At 45.2% G+C, this 24,475-nt stretch overlaps 1 protein-coding gene and 1 pseudogene across 5 annotated transcripts in view; both read left to right on the forward strand.

The window, feature by feature from the left end:
• Window positions 1-1,546: 1,546 nt before the first annotated feature.
• Window positions 1,547-5,703, forward strand: LOC107147631 (annotated as a pseudogene).
• A 9,145-nt stretch (window positions 5,704-14,848) lies between these two features.
• The window catches only part of Tbc1d2 (TBC1 domain family member 2), a 47,267-nt gene continuing 37,640 nt past the window's right edge, over window positions 14,849-24,475 (forward strand). Inside the window, exons 1-2 of one of the 5 annotated variants that reach the window (XM_048783311.1) lie at window positions 14,849-15,427; window positions 18,744-18,885. In XM_048783311.1, coding sequence (XP_048639268.1) covers window positions 15,053-15,427; window positions 18,744-18,885 — 517 coding nt within the window. In that variant the 5' untranslated portion in view covers window positions 14,849-15,052. The remainder of the gene's footprint in view (window positions 15,428-18,743; window positions 18,886-24,475) is intronic. The other 4 variants (XM_048783310.1, XM_015492275.2, XM_048783312.1 and 1 more) reach the window with 4 other exon arrangements.

The raw sequence follows: 24,475 nt of genomic DNA on the forward strand, positions 1-24,475 counted from the left end.
TACTTTTATCAGGATGTTAATCCTCTTTAAAGGAACACTGCTATATAGCTGATTTCTATTTAGGAGAGCTAAAGTCTCCCAGTACTTAATGAAATCAACAACAAACAGAAAACTATCTAGTCTGCTAACCTGGAATAGAAATGAAAGAGTTTGGACAATGACCTGGATCAAATAAATGTTGGAAGTTTCCTACTAATGTCGAGAACCAAAGTTTCTTAGAATGCATAATAATTGTACTGGGGATTAAACCCAGGATGCACTACCACTGAGCTACATTTCCAAGTCTTTTATTTTTTATTTTAAGATAGAGTCCTACTAAGTTGACCAGGCTGGCCCTGAATTTGTGATTCTCCTGCCTCAATTTCCCGAGTTGCTGGGCTTACAGGCATGTGCCACCACACCTGGGTCATTACATGACCTCTATGGAATAGACACTATGCTAAGCATTTGAAATAATACCAAACAACACTAAGGAGTAGGTTTTATAATTACCCTTATTTATAAAGATAATGATACTCAGATACAGAGAGGTTAAGTTACTCATCCCATATTACCCAGCTAGTGAGTGATAGAGCCAGAATTTAGATCCAAACACCAACTCCAGAGACAACACTAGAAAAGTTGTGGAGACACCGCTAAGACTGGACACATAGTATCCCATGGGAATTTCCTCCTCCACCCAGTAAAGGATTTCTTGCCAGGCTTACAATAAGAAGAAAAAACACAGAATTCTAGTTTTGCATTTCTCCAACTTAAAAATTTGTGAAAATTAAACTAAAAAATATCCCTGGGTTTTCTCATTCTTTAAAATGCAAAATAATAGTCTGGGTTTAGCTAAATGTTAAAGCACTTGTGTGAAGCCCTGGGCTTGAGTCCCAGCAACACAGTAAAATATATAAATTTTAAAAAAAATGAAATACATGCTGGGCTCAGTGGTGCACACCTGTAATCCCAGTGGCTTCAGAGGCTGAAGCAGGAGATCAAGGGTTCAAAGCCAGCCTTAGCAAAAGCGAGGCGCTAAGCAACTCAGTGAGACCTGCCTCTAAATAAAATACAAAATGGGGCTGAGGATGAGGCTCAGTGGTCGAGTGCCCCTGAGTTCAATCCCCAGTACCCCCTTGCAAAAAATGAAATACACAAAAATATTAAAATCACATTTCCCTAGAACTGAAGCTTCTTTTGAAGAATCTTTTTCACATTCAGAATCCAAACAAAATATAAAACAGAAGAGGGTTCCATGTGTGCCAGGCCAGATGATCTCTTCTAAGATTCTGTAAGTAGGCACAGTGCTTGAAATGAGGGGCTGAATTCCCATTATGTTTGGTCAAGATTTGAGTGATGGAGTTTTTGTTACCAGGGTCCCACCAGGTAGCTTGGAGAGCCCATTTGGGTCCAAAGTCATGTTATATTATGAGGTATACACGCAAAGCTGAAGATTATTTTTCTGTCCTTCAGTTTTTGGTAATCACTGAATAAATCAGGATTTTCATTTTGTTGTTATTGTTGTTGCAAAAACTAACAATAAGAACTCCTATTTGAGGTCTCAACAGCTCCAAGAGCGGCGGCTCACAACATGGCCAAGTCCAAGAATCACACCACACACAACCAGTCCCGAAAATGGCACAGAAATGGCATCAAGAAACCCCGATCACAAAGATATTTATCTCTTAAGGGGGTAGATCCTAAGTTCCTGAGAAATATGTATTTTGCCAAGAAGCACAATAAGAAGGGCCTGAAAAAAATGCAGGCAAACAACGCCAAGGCCATGAGTGCACGTGCAGAGGCTACCAAGGCTCCTGCAAAGCCTAAGGAAGTTAAGCCCAAGATGCCAAAGGGTGCCAGCCGCAAGCTTGATCACCTTGCTAGCCCATCCCAAGCACGGGAAGCGTGCTCGTGCCCACATGGCCAGGGATCCCAGGCTCAGCCAGCCAAAAGCCAAAGCCCAAGGCAAGACCCAGGCTGCAACTCCAGCTCAAGTATCAGCTCCGGCTTCGGCTCTGGCTCCAGCTCTGTTCCCAAAGGTGTCCAGGCCCCCAAGGGTGCCCAGGTCCCTGCAAATAAGGACAGAAGGACTGGTGTGACCCCTGAGCCCCTGTCTATGGGAACTGGTGTCCTCCTGTGCTGTTTGTACAAATAAATCCAGAGGCAGGATCTTAAAAAAAAAAAAAAGAACTTCTATTTGCAAATGACTTGTGGGTTTAAGTGAACATCATTGTCTTAACACGGGTACTTGAATATCATACATGTAAAACATGAATTCTTTGAGCTTATTAATAGAAAACCATATTACTCGAAAAATATTGTGTTAGTTTTCTGTTGCTGTAATGAAATATCTGAGAAAATCAGCTTACAAGAGGAAAGATGTCTTTTGATTCAGCTTCTGAAGTTTCAGATCCCTGGTAGGCTGGCTCCAAGGCAGAAATATCGTGGTGGAAGGGTGTGGTGGCAGAAGGCCACTAGGATTAAGACACAGTTCCCCAGGACCAATTCCCTTCAAGTAGGTCTCCCCTGCTGCAGTCTCCACCACCTCCCAACAGTCCAGCTAGGAACCCATCCATGGATTAAGCCATTGATGAAATCAGAGGCCTTGTGATCCATCACTTCCCAAAGCTTCAACATTACTGAATTGGGGACTAAGTCTTCAATGAGCCTTTGGGGGATATTTCAGATTCAAACTATAACAAATAGATACCTGAGAAAGTATATGATGTTTTGCTATTTAGAAATAACAAGGTTTCTAAAAAAATATTTTCAATAAAACTGTATAATCACATTCATGTAAGTTATATTCTTAATAAAAGAACTAAAATTATCCCATAGTAAGCAAAAAAAAAGCACCACTAACATAGATGATGACTCAAAAAAACTTGGAGTATAATACTTTATTAGTGCATAAATGCATGATTGTTATATGACTTTATAGTTTTCAGCCATTCACTAAATAGATGGATTAAAGGAATACTTAGGACATGTGGGCCTAAGGGTACCAAATTAGTAACCTGCCTGTTTCGCACATGTTGGGGGTTAGGGACATTGCTTGGTGCCTCTTTTAATCCCTTGACAAAGATTTTGGGAATATTAAAAATGATTAAGGGCAGAACTCAAAAAGGCCACAAGATGTCGCTTTCTGACAACCTCTTGTTGTAGCTAATATGGTAGAAGAAAAGGAACAGAGAAGGGTATTGATCATATTTTGATACAATAAACGAAAATGCACCCATTGGGATACAGAGCAATTGATGCATCTGGGCCCACAGTGGTTCCTTTCTAAAGTCTTCAAACTTAAAACATAGATCTTTTTTTTTTCTTTTTTCCTTTTGCCCCTGGAGCAACCCCTCCGAGTGTATTGGTATTAGTGCAGATGTGGGAAACAAACCAAATATTTTCCATTATTTCCTTTTGGTTTTCACAAACATTCAACAGAGTAATTCTGATGTCCTGAGCAGGTCTTATGTGATCCCTATTTTACAAACGAGGAAATCAAGGCACAGGAAAATGAAAATTCTAGCAGCCAAGTTTCTGAGGTTTGTACAGCCTGCTCCTCTCTCTCCCCCATGGCTCACAGCAGAGATGGTTGGGGGCAGGATTTGACTATTTTTGCTTTTTGGAAATTAATTTAAAATATTTTGTACTAAACGTTCTGGGATGGACTCATATTTATACTATGAAACAAGACTTCTCAGAAATTTTGTGGTTGCTCTAAGCCACTTTGAGTACCTCAGGGAATTCTCTGCTACAAGGGGTGTGGCTGAGCTGAGACTGTGACAAAGCACAGAATCCCCGAAGCCTATACAACAGCAACGGATTTTCTCACAGTTCTGGAGGCTGGAGATCCAAGGTCAAGGGGTCAGCAGGGCAGTGTCAGTTCTGGACTGTCTTCTCTCTGTGGCTTTGCTTGGTCTTGCCTTTGTGTTAGCCTGTGCCCCAATCCTCCTTATAAGGACAACGATCACGCTGGACGAGGAGGGCCCACTCTAATAACCTTAGTTTTACCTTAACTACCTCTTTAAATGCACGAATATACTTGGTTATATTCTGAGGTCCTGCGGGTTAGGACTTCAACATGTGAATTTCAGAGGGAGAGGACACAATCCAGCCCACAACAGGGTAGAAAAGTTGAGAAGCCTGCATTATCCCTTCCAACTCTTTGCCATGAGAACAACAGTGTTCTAGTCTGTGTCCTCCACCTACAACACCAGACTTGAATGTTATTCACTTCTCTAAGAAAGCTCTCAATTAATCTGCTTTTGTTATGTGACTCCTTGGTTTTTTTAGCTTCATTTTGTTTTCAGCCAGGATCCAACCTGGGGCCTTGTGCATGCTAGGTAACTGCCTGACCACTGAGCCACACTCCCGACCCCTGATTGTGGAGCTTTTGCTTTTCATTTTGTTTATTGATTTATTTGGTACTGGGGATTGAAGCACTGAACCACTGAGTTACATCCTCAGCCCTTTTGTATTTTTTGAGACAGGGTCTCATTAAGTTGCTGAGGCGGGCTTTGAACTTGTGATCCTCCTGCCTCGGCCTTCAGTTGCTGGGATTACAGGCATGAGTCACCATGCCTGGCTCTTTTGCCTTTTAATGTTTTTGCCTAAGTACATCAATAGCCATCACTACTGATGCCTCAGAAAACTTATTAATCCTACAAATTTGAATTTCTAAATGAGTAAATATCAGTTTCTATAACCCACTGAAGCAAAAGCCTTCCAGAGTTTCTTATTCTTATAAAAGTCAAAAAGGTCCTGAAGGCCCAAAACTGATGACCCTTGGGGGTGATGTCCTGGCAAGACTGACCCATTTCTTGCTCTGACCTCACCAGAGGGAACTTCACACACTGGCAAACTAAGAGGCTGGCTGAAAGTACAGGAAGCTCTTGGTGGTGACCTATCAGATTCCCAGATAGAGCAGTAGGTGGTTGGTGGTTGTGGTCTTTTGATTTTTTTTTTTTTAATCTGGATTTTTGTTGCTTTGTCTTTTGGTTTTGTCTTGTTTTTCTAGCATCCTTAGTTGGTGTTCCTACTTAGGATGTGTGGTAACAGGAGTTAGGGATGGTTCAGTGCTACAGGGGCCTAGTTGGAATTGGGTTTGTGTTCCACGGAGTTGAAGAATGAACACTACAAACACCAAAGTAAACACGCGAACAGGAATTTTACTTAAAAAGGTGAAAGACAGAACTCTTGAATGCAGGGCACCTGAGAGTGGTAAAAGTGCCATTTCAGTCTTACAATGTTCCTTCTTTTAAAGGCACCTAAAGAGAAGTTGATAAACTCCTCTTGACTGGCTCTTGGTATCTCAGTTGTCCCAGATTACACAGCCACGCTGTGACATGGAAACCAGAACTGCTTTATAACATGTTGGGGCATGTTAAAATGGCTGTTCTCGTGCTTGCCCTCTTGATGACCTTTACTGACCCTTCCCTACTCTCGACTGCCTATCCTTTTCTATCTCCTTCATGGACCATTATCAGGTTCTGAGGAACGTTGGACAGGGTGGCTTTGCCCAGGTGAAAGTAACCCGCCATCTCCTCAACTGGGACAGAGATGGTCGTGAAAGTTCTACCAAAGGTAGAACAGAACATCCCCATCTTATCTGAACCGGATAGGCTGACGGCTGTGGAGCATCAAAACATGATCCAGCTCCTTCAGGTCATTGAGACCATCAAAAATATCTATGTCATCATGGAATATGCAGTTGGGGGATAGCTGTGGCCCCACATCCCAAGAGGAGGAGGCTCAGAGACTGTTCAGGCAGATCCCAAATGCCATGCACTACTGCCACAAGAAGGGTATTGTGCTCCTTGACCTGAAGGTGGGAAACATCCTGGTGGATGCCAGAGGCAACATCAAACTCATCGACTTCAGCCCAAGCACCAGATTCATGACCAGGTGTAAGTTAAACAAGTTCTGGGGCACCCTCTTAAATACCTTAACTCTGAAGTCATCTAGAGGAAAAAACATGAGGGCTCCCCTGTGGACATCCGGAACCTGGGTGTCGTTCTATATTTGATGGTCACAGGGAGACACCCATTTCCATAGACCACCGCTAAGCAGCTGAAGGAGCTGATCATGCATGAAAGGTAAAATATCCCCTGTACACCAAATAATGATGTTGGACCCCACACAGAGGTCCACAGTAGAGCAGATCCTGGGGCATCCACGGCTGAGCCAGAGTGAGGACTATTGGCCCAGTTGTTCTAGTGAGCCACTCTCCCAACACCTAGACCTCACAATTGTGACAATAGGTCACATGAGCAAATCGAAAATACGATGACGCAATGGCCATGTACCTGATACTCCAACACCAGAAAAGCCAGCAGCAGGCCACAAGTTCCAGGTGAAACACGTGCCTTGGGGGGTTGCACAGGTCCCATGCTCAGGCCCTACGGATCCTTCCAATCTCCCTGTCTGCCCAAAGAGCAGTGCCAGTGAGCCCACCCTTCCCACCTTCCCTTGAGAACAGCAACTGCCTGAGGAGACCAAGCAGTCAGGGCAGAAGGGCGGTGGGAAAGCCAGCATGCCTGCCATTCGCCTTCACTTCCTGCATGCGAGGACCCCCACTCCCAGCATAGCCTCCCAGTATGACCCTGTGCCCCCCATACCCAACGCCTTGAGGATCCTCAGTAGGTGGGTCACAGGACACAGCAGCAATTTCTCCCAAGGTACCTCCACAGGGCAATTCCATGACAACAGCAAGGGTTGGAAAAGAGTGACCAGGAGGATCACCTCCTGCATTGAACAACTGTTACATGACAAGCTTCTGCAGGCTGGCATTCAGAAAAAAAGTGGCTCCCATGGAAGGAGGGCAGAAACGTGCTAGACTGAGAAACAGAGTGGCTCCAATGAAAATGAAGAGCTGAGACAGACAAAACCAGTGGACAGCCAGAAGCCCCTGGGCCCTGTGGATCCTGACTTCATGGTGGAGGCACTGATCAGGCATGGACTCAAACAGCTGCAGAAGTGAAGTGGACAAACTGGCTCAGGCTTCTCCCCACAGGCTCCAGCCAGCCCGCGGAGCTTCCTCTGCCGGCACCTGCAAGAGACATCAGGGACTTTTTTCCCTGGGATACTTCCCCCTGCCTGGCTCCTCTCTGTCCTTTCCCTGTTTCTGGGATCAGACGGATGGTTCTTAATAAATTTCTGTTTCTCACAAACTGTATAATAGAATTGATGTTCCAAAGATCATTTTTAAAAAGGCAAATTAAAAAAGAAAAGAAAGGGGAAGGTCTTATAGCAAGGACAGGAGCCCAGCTACCATCCTCTCCAAGGCCTGGCCCACTGTGCTCACTCTCATGCTCAGTATAGACTGAGACTCACTCCCCTGAGCCAGTGTAGATGGAACTCACTTGCCTTGATTCTTTGTAAATGGAGACTTGCTCCCCTTGAGCCAGTGTAGACTTGATTTACTTCGAGCTAGTTGCTTTCTGGATTTCAGTGTCTGGAGAGGGTGGCTGGCAGCTGGGCTGCTGCAGCTGCTGCTCCTGCCAGATGCTTCTCCCACCCTTCTAAGGTCATCTGCCATCTCCACCAGGGCAAGGCAATCGGTGGTACCCCTGGAGAAAAAATTTCTGATCGTATTTTTGTTTTCCAGGACTCTGCTGCATTTTATTGTGGGGAGGGACTCAGCAGGTTCGCCGCGGGAAGCGACAGGGCTGGAAGGGTCTGAATGTGGAAGGGCGGGATGAACGGGGTAGGAGGCCGTGGGTAGGAGGGAGCGACAGGGGGCCTGCCTGCGGGGCAGGGGTTCCAGGGGCAGGTGCTGGGGGGTCGCACGGGCCTGGGCGGCAGGCCCTCAGAGTCGGGGCTGGGACGAGGGTGGGGATGGACGCCGAGGTCACCGAGCCCGGCCCTGGGGGTGGCGCTCAGGGGCGGGGCTGGGGACGGGGGCGGACCCCGGCCACCGCCGGTCCACCCAGCCCACCCGGCCGCCACACCTGGCTGGCTGCCGTGGCCCGCTGGCTCCGCCGGCCTCTCCGGGACCGCGCCACACCCACCTCCGGCCCCGCTGCTCTCCTGGTCCGGCCGCGGCCGCGGCTAACGGCCCCTGGGCCCGCGGTGTTTGAAACGGCGGCCTCGCGGCTCCGCGGCCCCAGGCTCGCTCCCTGCGCCGCGAGCTGGGCCGTTTTTGTTGTTGTTGTTTGGTTTTGTTTTTTTGTACTAGAAATTGAACTCTCAGGGGCAGTTATTTTTTAGAGACAGGGACTCACTAACTTGCTTAGGGCCTCTCTTAGTTTCTGAGGCTGGCTTTGAACTTGTGATCCTCCTGCCTCAGCCGCCTGAGCGGGGATTACAGGTGTTCAACTTTGGAGCAACTTAAGTACCGGGAACAGATGTGTATTTACAGTGTATATTTTGTAGACTTAAACAATTTTATAGACTAACAATTTATAGACTTTAACAATTACATATTTTAATTATGGAAAACACAGAAAAGCAAAAAGATCATAACAACTCAGAGAAAACTATCAACAATCTGTTATCTTTTCAATCTTATTTTTATGTACATATGACACGTATTTCTTTCCTTACCAAATAGTAATTGTTCTCTGGAAATAGTTCTGTGGCCTACATTTTAACCTAATATTTTCCATATTACCCAATATCCTTTATGCAAAAAATGTCTTTAATCACTTATTTGATGAACTTCTGGGGTTTGGACATTTATATTGCTTCCAATTTTCCTATGTAGTAAATAATGCTATGATGAGCATATTTGTAAGCATGTATGATTGTTTTTCTTATAACACATTCTTACAGTGGAATTCTTAAATCATAGAACATGCAAACTCCTGAAGTTTCTGCTCTCATTGCTCAGGTATCTTGAATGTGCCCTGCTTCAGTTTACAGCACTCTGCCCAGCAAAGACTCAAGTAGCTATTGTCTCCCATTCAAGGGACAGAGATTTGACTGACAAACAAAAGATCTGGCCACTTTAAGAAGTAAAAAGTAGCAGAGAGGTATAAAAGTGTTTAGTTCTTTACACATTTATTGGCCATTTATCTCCTATCTTTGATGAATGGTTTATTGCTTTGATGATGATTTCCATCCTTTTTTCTTACTTTTTTTTTGTACTGGGGATTGAACTCAGAGACAGTCAACCACTGAGCCACACCCCAAGCCCTAGTTTGTATTTTATTTAGAGACAGGGTCTTACTGAGTTGCTAAGCGCCTCACCATTGCTGAGGCTGGCTTTGAACTTGAGATCCTCCTGTCTCAGCCTCCCGAGCTGCTGGGACTACAGGTGGGTGCCACCGTCCTTGGCTGTTACTGACTTTTATGTGCTGTTTATAAATATTAAACCTATAACCTATTTGATGTAAATGTATTTTAAATACTTTTCCCACATTACATTTGTCTTTTTATATGATTCCCGGTTTTTTTCTGCATACACATTTGAAATGTTGCTGTGATCAGCCCTGCAAGCTTGAGTTTTCTCTTTTTTGTCCTTGATGCAGCTCTTAGGAAGGCCTTTCTTCTCTCTAAGAGTATATAAACAGTTAGTTGTCTTTATTTTACTTGTGTCTTTTTTTTCATTTAAAAAATATTTTATGGTAAAATATACATAACATGAAATTTACCATTTTAGTGCACAATTCTGTGGTATTAGGTACATTTACAATGTTGTGCAACTATCACCACTATCCAGTTCTAGAACTTTTTTATAATTTGAAACAGAAACTCCATACCCATTAGAATGGATAAAGAAAATGTGATATAAGCACATAATGGGATATTACCCTGGCTTAAAAAATAAGGAAATCCTGCCTATTCGCAACAACATGAATGGGCCTGGAGACAGTATTTCAAGTGAAACAAGCCAGATGTGGAAGGGCAAATATTACATGATACCACTTATATGAGAAAACTCAAATAGTTCAAGTTGTAGAAGCCAAGTACAGAATGGTGGCTGCCAGGGGGTGGGGCAGGAGAAAATGAGGAGTATTGGTCAAAGGGAACAACATCTCAGTCATGTAGATTAAGCCCTAGAGATCTACTATACAACGTAGTGCTGGCAGTTAACAACACTGTATGGTACACTTAAAATTTTTGCTATTGGGGTAGACCCCATGTTGTTATCACAAGTAGAAAGAGGGCGACAGGAAACCTGTGGAGGTGATGGATATTTTTATGGCAATGATTGTGGTGATGGTGTCATAGTTTATACTTATTGCCAAACTCATTAAGATGTATACTTTAAATATGTACAGATTTTTGTTTATCAATCATAACTTCATAATTTTTTTTTTTTAAGAAATTCTAGCCAGGTGTGGTGGTGCATGCCTGTAATCCCAAAGATTCAGGAGGCTGAGGTGTCGCGACCCCTCGCCAGCAAGGGAAAACACGACACAGGATTCTTCTTTCAGCAGTTTATTCAGGCCTTGAGTCATGTATCATCTTCTAGCGCCCGCCCCCGACACACCCAAGCACAGCTTAATAAAGCCCCCCCGCATCCCAATCCCAAGCCGCCACGTGGATCTCTCTCATAGGGTGATAAGGGATTGCGCGCCAACTCTCCATAAAAGGAGTTGTTTATCACAGGCCACAGTGGAAGCCGGCGCCATCTTCTAATGGCGGCCACGGTCTATAAGAATGGCTTACCACACTGAGGCAGGAGGACTGCATCCTCAGAAATTTAGCAAGGCCCTAAGCAACTTAGCAAGATCTTGGCTGGAGGTATAGTTCAGTGGTAGAGGGCCCCAGTAGAGGATTCAAACCCCAGTACCAAAAAAGAAATTAATTCTGTTCCCATTTTACAATAAATCCCATTTCTCCTCCCACCTGCCCCTAGTAACTACTTTCTGTCTCTATGACTGTGCCAATTCTAGGATCATACAATATTTGTCCTTTGGCTTATTTCACTTAGCATAATGCCCTCCAATTTCATCCATTTTGTAACTGAATAATATTCCATTGTGTAGTAGGGGACAGACAATACAGGGCACCAAAGACAGCAGGAAACAGTTTCATTTGGCTACAGCAAGGTTCAGAGGGCACAGCTTTCACTGTAATCAATTAATCCCCCTGAACCCTGAATTCAGGTAGGTTCAGAACTTTACACCCAGCATGTAAGGGGAGGGGCTCAGAAGTTCACAGTCTGCAGAAGTTCACACAAAAACAGCTTTTTCTTTCACTGTTCTGGGCAAGTTAACCCTTCAAGGACAGCGCTAGAGAAGGGGAGAGCTTCTTCTCCCCTTTCTTCCCTCCTCTGCCAGATGTTACTATGGAGCCCAATTAGTTACCTCCTCTCTTATCTTTGAAAGGTAAACATCTCTGTGAAGCTCCAGCCCAAGGCCAGGAGCCTAGATAAAAGAATCTGTTTTTCTTATTACACTCTGCATTTGCCAGCACACGACAAACTATTATGTATGTTGTTATTTATATTAGACAGTCCATCAATGTTTGTGAAAAACTAGTAAAGGGGCATTCAACACCTGGAGTGTTGATCTCTTCCAGGCCAAGTAAGATAGAGCAAAAGGAAATAAGAATTTTAACTACATTGAACTCTTTTGTAGAGATTCTTGTGCTGATAGTCCTAAGATCAGTTATGGTGAAGGTTTCTGGAGAAGCTTCATTAAGATTTTCTGTGGAGGAGGGGTGCCACTACAATTGCATTGTGTCGTGATTTCACTTTTTGAATACAGTTCTCTACCAACCCAAACTCTATTTTGATAAATAGTGCTAGGGTCTAAATGTTGGTGTCCAAACTTTCTATATCTGAACTTAATACCCAATATAATAGTATCAAGCAGTGGGGCCATTAGGAGATGATTAGGTCATTAGGGTGGAGCCCTTATGAATGAGATTAGTGTCCTTATAAAAGAAGTTTGAGGTAGTTTGCTTTTTCTGCCCCTGGAGGAAGTGCCAAGAAGGTGCCAGCTTTCAAACAGAAAGCAACTTCTTGCCACTGGATCTTCTAGCACCTTGATCTTTGACTCTCCAGCTTCCAGAACTGTGAGCATATATTTCTGTTGTTTAAAAATTTACCCAGTCTAAAGTATTTTGTTTACAGCTGCTCAAATGGACTAAGACAGATGGTAAAAGGTAAATATCTAAAGAAAACTTAGTAGTTGTTTCCCCCACTGATATGAAATTCTAATGTTCTCCTATGTCCCAATGCCATGCATTTCAGCTAGGGCAATACTCTCCCAAGGGGGCACAAATTGTTTCCTGAGGTACAAAAAAATCTTATGTGTAAAGCACAGATATAGATAGATTTTATGTTCCTTATTGTATATTTGTTAGACTAGTCATTCAGTGTTTTTTAACTTTTGTCTTTGTTGATTCCTTCTTGCTTTTATTTGGTTGAATGGTTGTTTTTATATTCATCTAAAATAATACAAGCATTTAAATTCCCTCTGTTAATACTCACCACATCCCACAGTAGCTTTTTACTGAGTGATTGCTACATGGCAGGTACTATAGTAAGTGCTTTACAAGTCTTATGTAACCAACCCTCCCTTCAAGCCTATGAGGTAGGTATTACCATCATTTCACAGATAAGAAAACTGGAACTCAGGGAAGCAAAATAACTTATCCACGGTTTCACATTAAATAATCAATTGTGCTGAAATTCTGATCCTGGAGTCCATATTAATTCCAGTAACTTAAGCATTCAGTGCTGAATTTTGATACATGAAAGTTTTTATTGTCTTCTACTCTCCCCACCAAATGGTTTATATTGGCAGCTTCTATTTTTCCTTTTACCCAACAGTTATTTAGACAATCTATTTTTATTTCCAAGAGATTTTATTATGTGATTAGGTTTTTCATATTATTTTCAAATCCTCATACGTTGTGGACAAAGTACTCAGGCAAATTCTGCCCACCCTTTGAGGGGAGGGGTACTGGGAATTGAACCAAGGGGCACTCTACCACTGAGCTACATCCTCAATGTTTTTTGAGACCTCGTCTTGCAAAATTGCTGAGGAGCTCACTAAGTTGCTGAGGCTATCCTCAAATTCATGATCTTCCTGACTCCTGAGTTTCTGGAGTGAGAGGTAAGGAAGGGCCCTGTACTCAGCTGTGGGTTGCTCTTAATACAGAACATGGGGCTGTGTAAGTGTTCAGTAAACGTTAGCTGTAACCAAAGGCCAATAAAGTAGAGCTCAAGGCAAAAAGCAGTAAACACAAAGGATGGTAGGTAATATAAAAGAGTTCACCTTGCTGAAAATCGAGAAATGCTACAGTTGCAATGGGAGATTTTAACACACCACTTTCAAGTCTTTGTAAGACTTTTCTTATTCTATTTTTTGCCCCAGTACTGGGGATTGGACCTAGGGCCACTCTGTACCACCAAACTACATACCCAGCACTTTACTATTTTTTTTTTTTTTTTTGAGACAGGGTGCACTAAATTGCTGACTGGCCTTGAACTCAACTTCCAAAGTGACTGAAATTATAGATGTGCACCACCAGCTTAAATTCTGCTTTTTTGGAATAAAAAATTTCTTTATGACAAGGAACACAATGTAAAAGACTAGATATTCTCTACTTGATTTATACTATATTCTTAGTATAGCATTCTGATCTCTCCATCCATTTTTTTTTTTTTTTAAATATTAGAAAGGCTAGGCCATGCACACGCCTGTAATTCCAGCGATCTGGGAGGCTGAGGCTCTTTCTCAAAAATAAAATAAAATAATAAATAAATAAATAAATTTAAATAGATTAAAAGGTCTGGGGCTATAGCTCAGTGGTAAAGTGCCCCTGGGATCAATCCCCAGTATATGTTCCCTGCCCCGCCCCCCAAAGGCATCCCTCATATTTAATTTATTTACCAAAAAAAAAAAAAAAAAAAAATCTAAAGGTAGGTGTGGATCCAGATTTTGTGTATGAACACAAAATTGGGAAGGATGATGAATGTTTATTTAGAACAAGAAAATAAACCATAATGAATTAAGAGATCTCTTCTGGCATTTAGGAGAAATGCTTACTGTATGCAACCTTCTCACCTAGGGGACTACAAATTCCAGTGGCCTCTGCATGTGAACTTAAAGCTCATTAGCTTCACATAAATTGGATGGGGAAGAGTAAGAGCTACAGTTACCTCTATAGGAAAAAAAAAAAAAAACAAGGTCGAGCAGAATCTGAACAGCATGCACTCCCAGCCCTCGCCTTCACCCCTCTTGGCTTTTCATTAGGGTCTGTGACCGCTCAGTAGGGTTTCGCCGCGGAGGGCAGAGCAGGATCTGACGAAGCCCCTAAAAGAGAGGCGGACGGGAATGAGCTGCATAGCCTTAATAGAGAAAGGTGCTTTGGGAGCTACAGGGAGAAAATTTAAGGGAAAGACATAAAGTGAGGCAGGAAACTGGGCGAGTTAGCCAGACCCTAGGTACTTCCATTTATTTAGAAAATGTTCGGAACCCTTCCACGCCCCAGGCGTGACTCTAGATCGCCGCAGCGCAGCGAAGGGGCCTGGAACGAGGCGAATGAGAGCCGGGACCGAGGCGGAGGACGCGGGCCGGGCGCTGTCACTGGCGTGCTAAAGACACGACAAGCGAAGAGGTGGGCGCGAGTACCTTGAATAGCGCGGTAAGTGGGGATCCAAGCCCGGCGACCTTCTCAGCCAATGGCTGCGCGATGCGCCGGCCCACCAAGGGAAAAGACGGACAGCCTATTAGGCAGCAGAGGGCGCCGTACGCGGGCAGTGTAGCCAGGGACAGACGTCTCCTTCCATATTTCTTCTCACGGTTAACCTACCCCAGCGCCTCCACGCTAATGATTTGACACCCGCCTCACGCACCTCAGCTGCCCTCAGTAAAGATGGCTGACAGGAGCGGAGGAAAAGTCGGAAGTGGGCGGGCCTGGGAGGAGCCGGCAGCAGGCAGGGCGGGTCCTGATTTGAGGCGAGGGCGGGGCCACCGCCCCCACCTGGGTTTGCTGTGTTTGGGGCGCTCAAGCTGCAGAGCCGTGTCCTGGTCTCCTTCTGGGGGCGGGTCCGCCGTTGGCTCCGCCCCCTCTCAGGTGTCTGTCTCTCTAGTGCTGGCTGAGCCTCGCCTTTGGCCCCTAGGGTCCTGCGGACCTCCTGTCCCTCTGAGGTGGCCCGCCAGCGGCGATGGCAGGCTCCCGGGAAGACACCCCTGAGTCTTGCTCCTCCGCTGCCGAGTCCGAAGACCCTCCCGGCTCCGCCAGACTCACTGAGGCGGTGCCTCCAGAGGAGTCCGAGGGCTGCGGCCGGCCGCTGGAGGAGGCTCCCAAGAAACTCTGTGGATATTTAAGTAAGTTTGGCGGCAAAGGGCCCATCCGGAGCTGGAAATCCCGCTGGTTCTTCTACGACGAGAGGAAATGCCACCTCTATTACTCGCGGACCGCGCAGGATGCTAATCCCTTGGACAGCATCGACCTCTCCAGTGCGGTGTTTGACTGCAAGGCAGACGCTGAGGAGGGGACTTTCGAAATCAGGACTCCCAACCGGGTCATCACGCTGAAGGTAAATGGAACGGTCTCCTGGGGCGAGTTCCCAGGCGCTTCACACTCGTTTCCTCATTCCTGCAGGCCAGAAAGAGGGACCCGTTTTTCTGGATCAAGACACTGAGTCAAAGAAAGAAGGAGTGAATGGCCCGAGGTCAGGCATTTCGAATGGTGTAGTCCACCCTTGGAATCCTGTAGTCTTTCTACGTCTCGGTGCTGTATTAAAATTTTACTTTTGGAACGCTTATGGTGGCACACTCCTTTAATCCCAGCGATTTGGGAAGCAGAGGCAGGAGGATCTCAAGTTCAAGGCCAGCCTCTGCAAATTAAGGAGACCCTTTCTTGAAATAAAATAAAAAGGGCTGAGGATGTAGCTCAGTGGTAGAGCACTCCTGGATTCAATTCCCAGCATTGCCAAAAAGAAAAACTTTTACTTTTGGGTTTTCCTCACTACAAAGTTACCTAGATTTTCTTACTTGGAACTGAAGTATAGTCAAGATATTGTTCGTTGCAATTCTCAAGACTAGGAGTCTGATTCACTTCTTAATATTTGGGCCAAGGGGAGTAAATGCTGACATTGGCAGGGATTGGGAGGATAAACAGGTAGGTTTCACTGATACACCTAGATTGTCGTGTAGGCATGTCTAGACTAGTGGGTACTTAGTGTTTGTTGAGTGAACACACATGCATACACCGGATGTTGGAACCCAGATCAGAATGCTCATGTTAAGAGGAAGTACCTCATCACTTAATTGGAAAGACAGATCTGGGTTAAGATATCTGCGGGCATCAGAGAAGAGTGTGCAAGGAGAGAGCCTCCCTCCCCCACTTTGCCTCCCCACCCTCCCCACAGCCTCCAGCTAACCAGGCATCAGTGGATGCCCATAGGTTTAGTTTTTTTTTTGGTTTTTTTTTTTTTTTTCTGGTGGTGTTTGGCTGATGACCAGGCTTGAGGACTCAGTTAAAATAATGGAAACTAGGAATTTCAGGCTAGGAAAGGCATTTTAGAGATCATGTGCTTCCCAGTCATGTGTCTCCTTCCACATGTTGAGTGCTGTGTATAGGGCCTCCTAACTCATGGCTTTTCCTATTCCATTGATCCTCACATGTGCCCTGCTCTGTGCCAGTTTCTGGAATATGGAGCCAAGTCAGACCTGCCACCTGCTTCCCTGCCCCTGACAGTGCCCAGACAACTTGAAGTATGGTGGGAGGGACTGGCAGGGAAACTGGCAGACATAGTAAATGTGCTGTGGAAATACCCTGGTAAGTCTATGTAAGAAAAGTGTTCTGATAGGTGGGTTAAGGAGCTGTCTAGAAAGGCATCACCTGAGGTTTGAAAGAAGAACTGTTTTCAACAAGCAGACAAAAGCAAGAATAGTTCTCTAGGCCAAAAGAACCCTGGGAGCAAAGATCAGAAAACATGATGCAGCCACAAGTGTCCCAGCAAATCACAGGAGCTTGAGATCCGTACAGGGGCCCAAAAGATGGAGAGCAGAGGGAAGGGCATTTGTGAGTTAGGCTCAGGAGCTTGGACTTTGCCCTGAAGGCTATGAAAGTTGTCTAAGAGGCTTAAGCTTAGAAAGCATGACCACTGGGTAGAAAACAAATCAAAAGAAATCCATTATGGAACAAATCATGAAGCCTATCAGCAGGTGACCAGGGGGGAATGATGCATGAGCCACATCTGTGCTCCAGGGGAGGGAGGGAGATGACAGTGGCCAGAGATGTATAGGAAAGTAGAACGCAGGGGAGACATCAGGGATGGCTCGAGTAACCAGCTAGTTGTCTGGCTGGATCAGTCACTGACAGGAGGGGACTCAGGATGAGGAGGCTGCAGGACCTCCATATGATGTTGTCTAAACAGGGACCATGTGTGTTGGTTCACCATGGTATCTTCCAGTGCCTAGCACAGTCCTTGATGCATATCACAGGTGATAAATATACGTATTTGTACCTGGGATTGAACCCAGGGGTGCTTAACCACTGAGGAACATCCCCAGCCCTTTTTAATATTTTATTTAGAGACAGAGTCTCACTCATGTGCTTAGGGCCTTATTAAGTTGCTGAGGCTGACTTTGAACTCGTTATCCTCCTGCCTCAGTCTCTTGAGCCACTGGATTACAGGTATGCGCCATCACTCCTGGCACTAGGTACTCAATATATATTGACATATATACTTATATATATGTCAAATGAATTGTGTGATAAAACAGGGTGTTTGGATTTGGCTGGAGTTTATCAGCCTTCAGGTCATGATGAAGCCCTGAGAGCTCTGTTGGGGACAGTATACGGAAACAGAGGACTAATGAGCACCGTTTGTTCTTAACAATACTGCACAACAGACTGAGGGCCGTTTTTCTGAGCCCCTGGCTGAGGTCATGCTCCATCTGCAGTTTTCTCAAGATGGGAAGCTTCCCTGATTGCCACATAGCCACATTGCTGCTATTCTCATGTGGCTTTGATTGCAGGCAGGTCTTTGAGGCTCACCATCCACTCCCAGAACACTGTGCGTCCTCTGTGCCCACTGTAGCAGATCTCAGGTCTTCATTATATAAGTAACAAATATCCTGGCCATAAATTACAACAAAGTTCCGGTTTGGAACTGGAGTCTCGGGGTTCTACCACCACACTCCTGGGCTGCTTCAGAGCCAAGTGCCTCCATCTATAGAAAGGGCTGGTCACTCCTGCCTTGCCTCTTTCTGAGGATCCAGCCAATGAATGGATGTGAAAGTGGCTATTTGGGTGGTCTAATGCTGGTTAATGACCAGTGTCCACCCATAATCTATCTGGAATGTTGGGGCACATGAAGGGTCGTCATGTTGTCACAGTGTACATGTGGCTCTTCGGTCCCCATTCATATCCATGATTTCCATGCAACTCCATGGCAGGAGGGATCACCCCCATTCCACAAAAATGCAGTTAAGACTTAGAGATACCACACAAGGAGAGAGTGATGGTCCAGCACCCACCCAAAGGATGCCAGAGTTCTTTCCGCTGTCACAGCACCTGTGTTCCTCCATCTAATAAGCATATCTTGAACACCTGCAGGGCACTTAATTTCCCTTATCTCATTTCATACTCATAACTACTCTTTGATTTCATGGATGTCATTATCACCATAGCACAGATGAGGAAACCGGCCTACAGAGGTTGAGAAACCCGAGTGGAAGACCAGAGCTTGAGCTGTGGCCAAGAAGCATGGGATATTCCACAGAACCAATTTCTACCCCCTGGGAAGAGACAGTGTCCTAGCCTCCAGTGACCTTCCCTATGTCCCACACTTAATGCTATTCTGCAGGCACAGGGCCTTGCCAACTAATCCTTGTGCTTCTCAGGCCGCCACCAAGCAAGTGATGTTGTACTGGCTGCAGCAGCTGCAGATGAAGCGCTGGGAGTTCCACAACAGCCCTCCTGCACTTCCTGCCGCCCCTGATGCCACCCTGGCTGGGAATGGGCCCACCCTGCACCTCGAGCTAGGTACTGAATAGGCTGGCCTCCTGCTGCACACCCAGGGCTGGTGGCCAAGCCTTTACCCTGCCAATGGGAGTGAGTGGGAGGAGCCCTCTGCAAAGAAAGCAGAGCACCAGGATGTGACTTGGGATTCATTAGGGCAGGGATTCGGGCTCTGAGGCCATCCCTGTGGGTGCACATCCTAATCCTATGTGATTTCAAGCAAGTTGCTTAGCCTGCCTTAGCTTCCGTTTCTTTCTCTATAAAATGAGGTTAATAAATTATCCCTGCTTCCTGAGGCTATTATGGAGAGTAAATGAATCCATACACTTGAAATGGTTAGAGCAATACCTGCACCATGTCAGTGCCCAATAGATGTTAGCTACTGTTAGGATGAGAATTTTGGGACATCTCAAGAAGTGGAACTTGCCCAGAGTGGCTGTGAGGAGGGTGAGTGAGAGAATGCAGCGTTAGCCCGGCTCCTCACCAAGCGCTTCTGTACTGGGCGTTTTAGATGAGCAGTCTTATCCCTGGTGTTTCCAGAAGACAGAATCCTTTGCTCCCTGGTGACCCACAGAGAAGTGTCTTGACCCCAGATCCTAGAATATCCCCACATGGAGGAGCCTAGGAGATCACACCTGACACCCCTCAGCTGGCCCTGAAGGAGCCACAGGGATCTAAAGGGCTGCATCCCAGTTGATGGGGAGGCCAAATAAGCAAAGGCAGGACTTCTGGCCATGCATCACCTGGATGCTTTGCAAAACTGAGTACATCTGTCCTTGACCCTTGACCCAGCTTCCCTTCCCTTGGTACATGGCCCCCCCATACCCAGTTGCCCCAGCACTTGCAAGTCACCCTCCACGCTTCCTCATTCTCAGGCAGCCAGTGCAGCCAGGCACCATGCTGCCCGCTCTTGCCCTCCGACCCACATGTCAGCCTCAGGCCTTCCTCACTGCCACCGCCTGGTTTAGATCTCATCTCTCAGCCAGAAAATCACAGCAGCCTCCACTCCAGTGTCTCCACTTCTATCCCTGTGCCTGAACCTGGCCCCTCACTGTGGCCCAAGTGAGCTTTCTAAAATGGGAACCTAAGCCTGCTACCCTCCTCCCTGGCCACCCACCATGCCAGGCCACTAAGCTCCTTGCATGGTGCCCAGGGCTCGTCTCTCCTGATCCCACTCTGCCAGCCTCCCAGCCTTCCCCCTAGTGCCCACCTTGTGTCTACACATCAGCAGGACCAGATGAGGCTCTGCTGTCCCTCTTCACCTGGCAGATTTCTGCTTATTCTCTAAGATGGAGTTCTAGTGTCACCTCCTCATCTTGTCAGCCTCCTCTTGGACACACTCTGGGACTTTCCCTCCTGGACTCTGTATGGACCCCGATACTTTTTTCAAACATTGCTAAGGAGGCATGTCACATTGTGTTCTGATTACCAGTGGCCTTGTTAGTCTCTGCCCACTAGCCTGTAAGTGCAGGGATCTTTTCTTTGTCACCTGTGTCCCAGTCCTTGGTGCTCTGCCTGGCATGAAGATATTTATGGAGTGAATATGGGTGAACACATTGAACTTTATGATTACACAGAGGAAGGAATGTGAAGCTCATGGCATGAAGTCAGACATCTAGAAAGTGCTCAATACAAGGGAACTGTCCTAATATGATTACAATTTGTGTGCATATATATGCACATACATAAACATTCTATTATGGTCATGAGAACACACACATAAACTATTGCTATTATACTAGCATGTGCACATAATAGTGCACACACATACATGCTATTACTAGTATAATAACTGCTTCTTTGGTTATTACTAATAATCATCAATAATTCTTTCAGGCAGCCCTTTACAGAGTTTCTTTGCATTTGTACTTTTGCTTAGGCCCCAGGTCCCCCTCTGTCAGGAAACCAGAGAACCCTGGCTCTGCATAAAATGGCAGCCTGAGTTGACATAACTGCTGAAGTCAGCTTGTATCTTACTAGTCCTTACAAAAATCTCATGGGCATGATTCACATGGTACAGACTACAAGTAAGGAGAAATCCTCCTTCCTGTATGTCTTGAACTGAAATTTGAAGAACTAGGTTGTCCAAAGTGTAGCCCTGAGATCCCGCAGTCCTCTTCTGCTATGACAAACCTGGTCTAAGTTCTTTAGTTCTGTATCTTTGCTTCAGCACACTTGGCCAGGCCTGCTGAGGGCCACCCCTGCTGAGGCCATCGGGCAGGGGGTGTGTTGCCATGATGACCAGGGCACTCACTGGTATCCCAAGGTGGATGCTAGTGTGGGACTAAGGACACAGAGACTCGGGCTCCCCTCCTGAAGCCTTTCCTTGTCCCATAGCAAGCCCACAACCTCCTGGACCCAGGGCCTGAGAGGAAACCTTCCCAGGACCCCTGAGTGTTGTTTGTGGAGTCTTGAGCAAGCTGGCAAGGCCTGGATGGATTAGCAGCTGTCCGAGCAGGAGGCCCTTCCCCTTCCTGAGGAAACAGGGGCCACTCCCAGGCGGCAAAAACCTTCTGACCCACACATCTGACTTTGACTCACAGAAGCTCCGTCTTGTAAAAATTCTTTAGTCCCTGCCTTGAGCAATCTGCAAGTCATGATCTCTACAGCATTTTAGTATTTACAACTTTATTTTGTACTTCTCCTAAACAGTGGTCTCCATAGAGTCAAGAAAGATTAAAGGGAAACCAATAGATTTATAATAACAGTACATTGTCAAGGTAAGCTTCAATATGTAGATGACATTTATACATGTCTATCATCATAAAATTATGATGTTAGAGCTTGTATCTTATTACTAGTCCTTACAAAAATCTCATGGGCATTATTCACACAGTACAGAAGAAGCAGCTGAAGCTCACTAGTTAGGAAATGTCCGCCCTGAAATTTGAACCATACTCTGTGGACTCATACACCCCTCCCAAAGCTGAGAAGGCACTCAGCCATCTGCCAAGGGCTCTCCAGGGAAGCAGTGACCTCCTGGGCCCTTTCTTGTCTAGACAGTGTCTTCTTCCCACTGGTGATGGGCAGCTCCTAGGGCTCAGGCAAAAGGAAAATTATAAACAAATGCTACCAAGTATGCATTATGTGGTCACCTCGTTGAGGGCATTTCTCCCTGGAGAAATGAGGCTAGAGAGGGCAAGGCCTTGGGTCATGTATTCTGTCTCCTATGGGAAGCATTAACCTCAGCTGTGGCATGGCCACCATGTATGACCTATCTCTTACACCCCCTGCATGAGCTTGTGCCCTCCTTGGCAACCCCTCCCATCTGTAACAGTCTCCTTTCCCTGATGAGTCATGTGGCTTAATGGGAAAAGCAAGAGGAAGACTGCACTTGAGTCCTCAACTGTCACCTGCTAGCTCTGACCTTGGCCATGAAGCTCGTGTTCTCTGAGCTGCTCTTTCCTCATTGGTAAATTGTTGGAGTTATAGGAGAGCAGATATCAGCAGTTAAGGAAGTACTTGGTAAGACATTAAAATCTTAGGAAAACTAATGTTTTGATTGTTGTGAATGAGGGAGAAGAAAGTGGTTAAAGTATTGATAAACAACAAAATACTTTGAATCAGTTCAAAGTCTGGATTAAAGAATATGCTGAAAGATTTGAGTACACATTGTGGGATTTTAGCCTTTTCTAAATAATTTTGTGTACTTTAACTCTGAAGGAGACAAGGTAGAGAGTATCCTTTCTGCTTTTTTAAAAGTGATTTCCAGCCAGGTCACAGTGTCACCCCATAGAAATGGGTTGGCGTCAGATATTCCAACCAAAGCCAGATTTAGTACTTCAGGCTCCTGCTTAAACTGTACCGCCTCCCCACCCACCCCCACCCCATTTGGGACCAGATGTGATCCAGCCTCTTAGCTATATTCCTTCCCATGTGACTTTCCCAACTTTCTGTCCCCTGGGTCCCTATTTGCATGCTTAGCTCTGGTTCTGGAACCTCTCCCTGCTGCCTGTATGTGACACAGAAAGATCCTCCCTTATTCCTTAGGCAGATTCAGATCAATCCCAGCCCCAAATCCCATTTCTAGCTTTCCTTCTCCAAAAGGTCTTCCCTTGCTCGAGTCGGAAGGATTCCACCTTACAGAATGGCCCCCTGCCCCAGCTCCAGCCCACCTGGTAATTCAGAAGTGTGTGCATTTTCCCCTTGCTGGCTTCATAGACTTTGAGCTTCCCACAGTTATGATTCATCTCACTTTTTCAGCCACACTTGGAAACCTCAGGGTAGACACCTCGTCTAGGTGTGATGAGAGGGTGAAATGAAGGGAGAACCTCAAAAGAGTGGCTTTGGTGTTTCCTGGTACTGGCCAGCCTGTGGGATCCAGTGGAGCCTATTGGGAATTAGCAAATGTGTTATCCATGCTGTTTCGGTGATTGCAGTTTTTCTTTAGTCAAACAACTCTCCTTGGCTTCCACAATTATACTTACATTTTGTACCCACACCCTCTTTACAGATGTAATGCAAAAATAAATTTCCTCCACCCCTAAATTTTTTACCATCTCAATCAAAGGGCTCCAAATAAAAATGTCAGCTGCCTTGTGAGTTTCTTAATTTGTCAAGATTGTTCCATTCCATAAGTGGTTGTGGTTCTTGTGCGCATATTGTACACTCCAAATAAACTTCTAAACATGCCACCTCCTCTCTCTTATACTTCAAATAATGTTTCCTTAGCCTGGAAACTTTTCTTAACATTAAACATTTTGAAGTCACTCACTATAGAAGAATCCTCATTTAAGCAGAACATTTGGAATACAGAAAATTTGTGTTGATGTGATAATAGGACCTCCTGCCCCCTTTTTATTTAAATGTATTTTGAATCATATAATAACACAAAATGTCCTACTTTCCCAGGTGCCGTGGCACTGAATTTTAATCCCAGTTACTCCAGAAGTTGAGGTAGGAGGATCACAAGTTTGAGGCCAGCCTCAACAAAGTAGCAAGATTTTGTTTCAAAATGAAAAAAATTTAAAAGAGGGCTGGGAGGTAGCTAGTGGTAGAGCACCCCTGAGTTCAATCCCCAGTACTGTAAAATGTCCTTCTTTGGTTTTGGTACTTAGGATTGTGACCCTGGACCTGTGTTTGAAAATCTCTTTATTAACATTTATCTTTGATGAATACATATTCTTTCTTTTGTTTATAAAAGTAAGCCATGTTTACTGTAGAAAATTTGGAGAGAAATTAATAAGAGTAGCTCACTCCTAATTCCATCATGCAGCCCTAACTTCTGTTAAAAGTATATTTCTGAGACTTTTTCTATACCCTTAGAGCATACTATAATTCCATTTTTTAAAAAAATCTGGCTTACTCCATTTAGTGTTATCTCATTTATGTTCCCTGTGTTCTTACACATTGCTCATTAATATAATTTTAAATAGTTGAGTAATATTTCATTTTATGAAGGCGTAATGATTTGCTTAACCTGTTCCGAGTGTTTTTGTTTTGTTTTGTGTCTGGTACCAGGGATTGAACCCAGATGTGCTTAACCACTGAGCCACATCCCAAGCCCTTTTTTGTATTTTGTTTAGAGACAATAGCTCACTGAGTTGCTGAGGCCGGCTTTGAACTTGCAATTCTCCTGCCTCAGCCTCCTGAGCCGCTGGGATTACAGGTGTGT

Source organism: Marmota marmota, unplaced genomic scaffold (assembly GCF_001458135.2).
Source record: "Marmota marmota marmota unplaced genomic scaffold, marMar, whole genome shotgun sequence".
Lineage (NCBI taxonomy): Eukaryota > Metazoa > Chordata > Mammalia > Rodentia > Sciuridae > Marmota > Marmota marmota.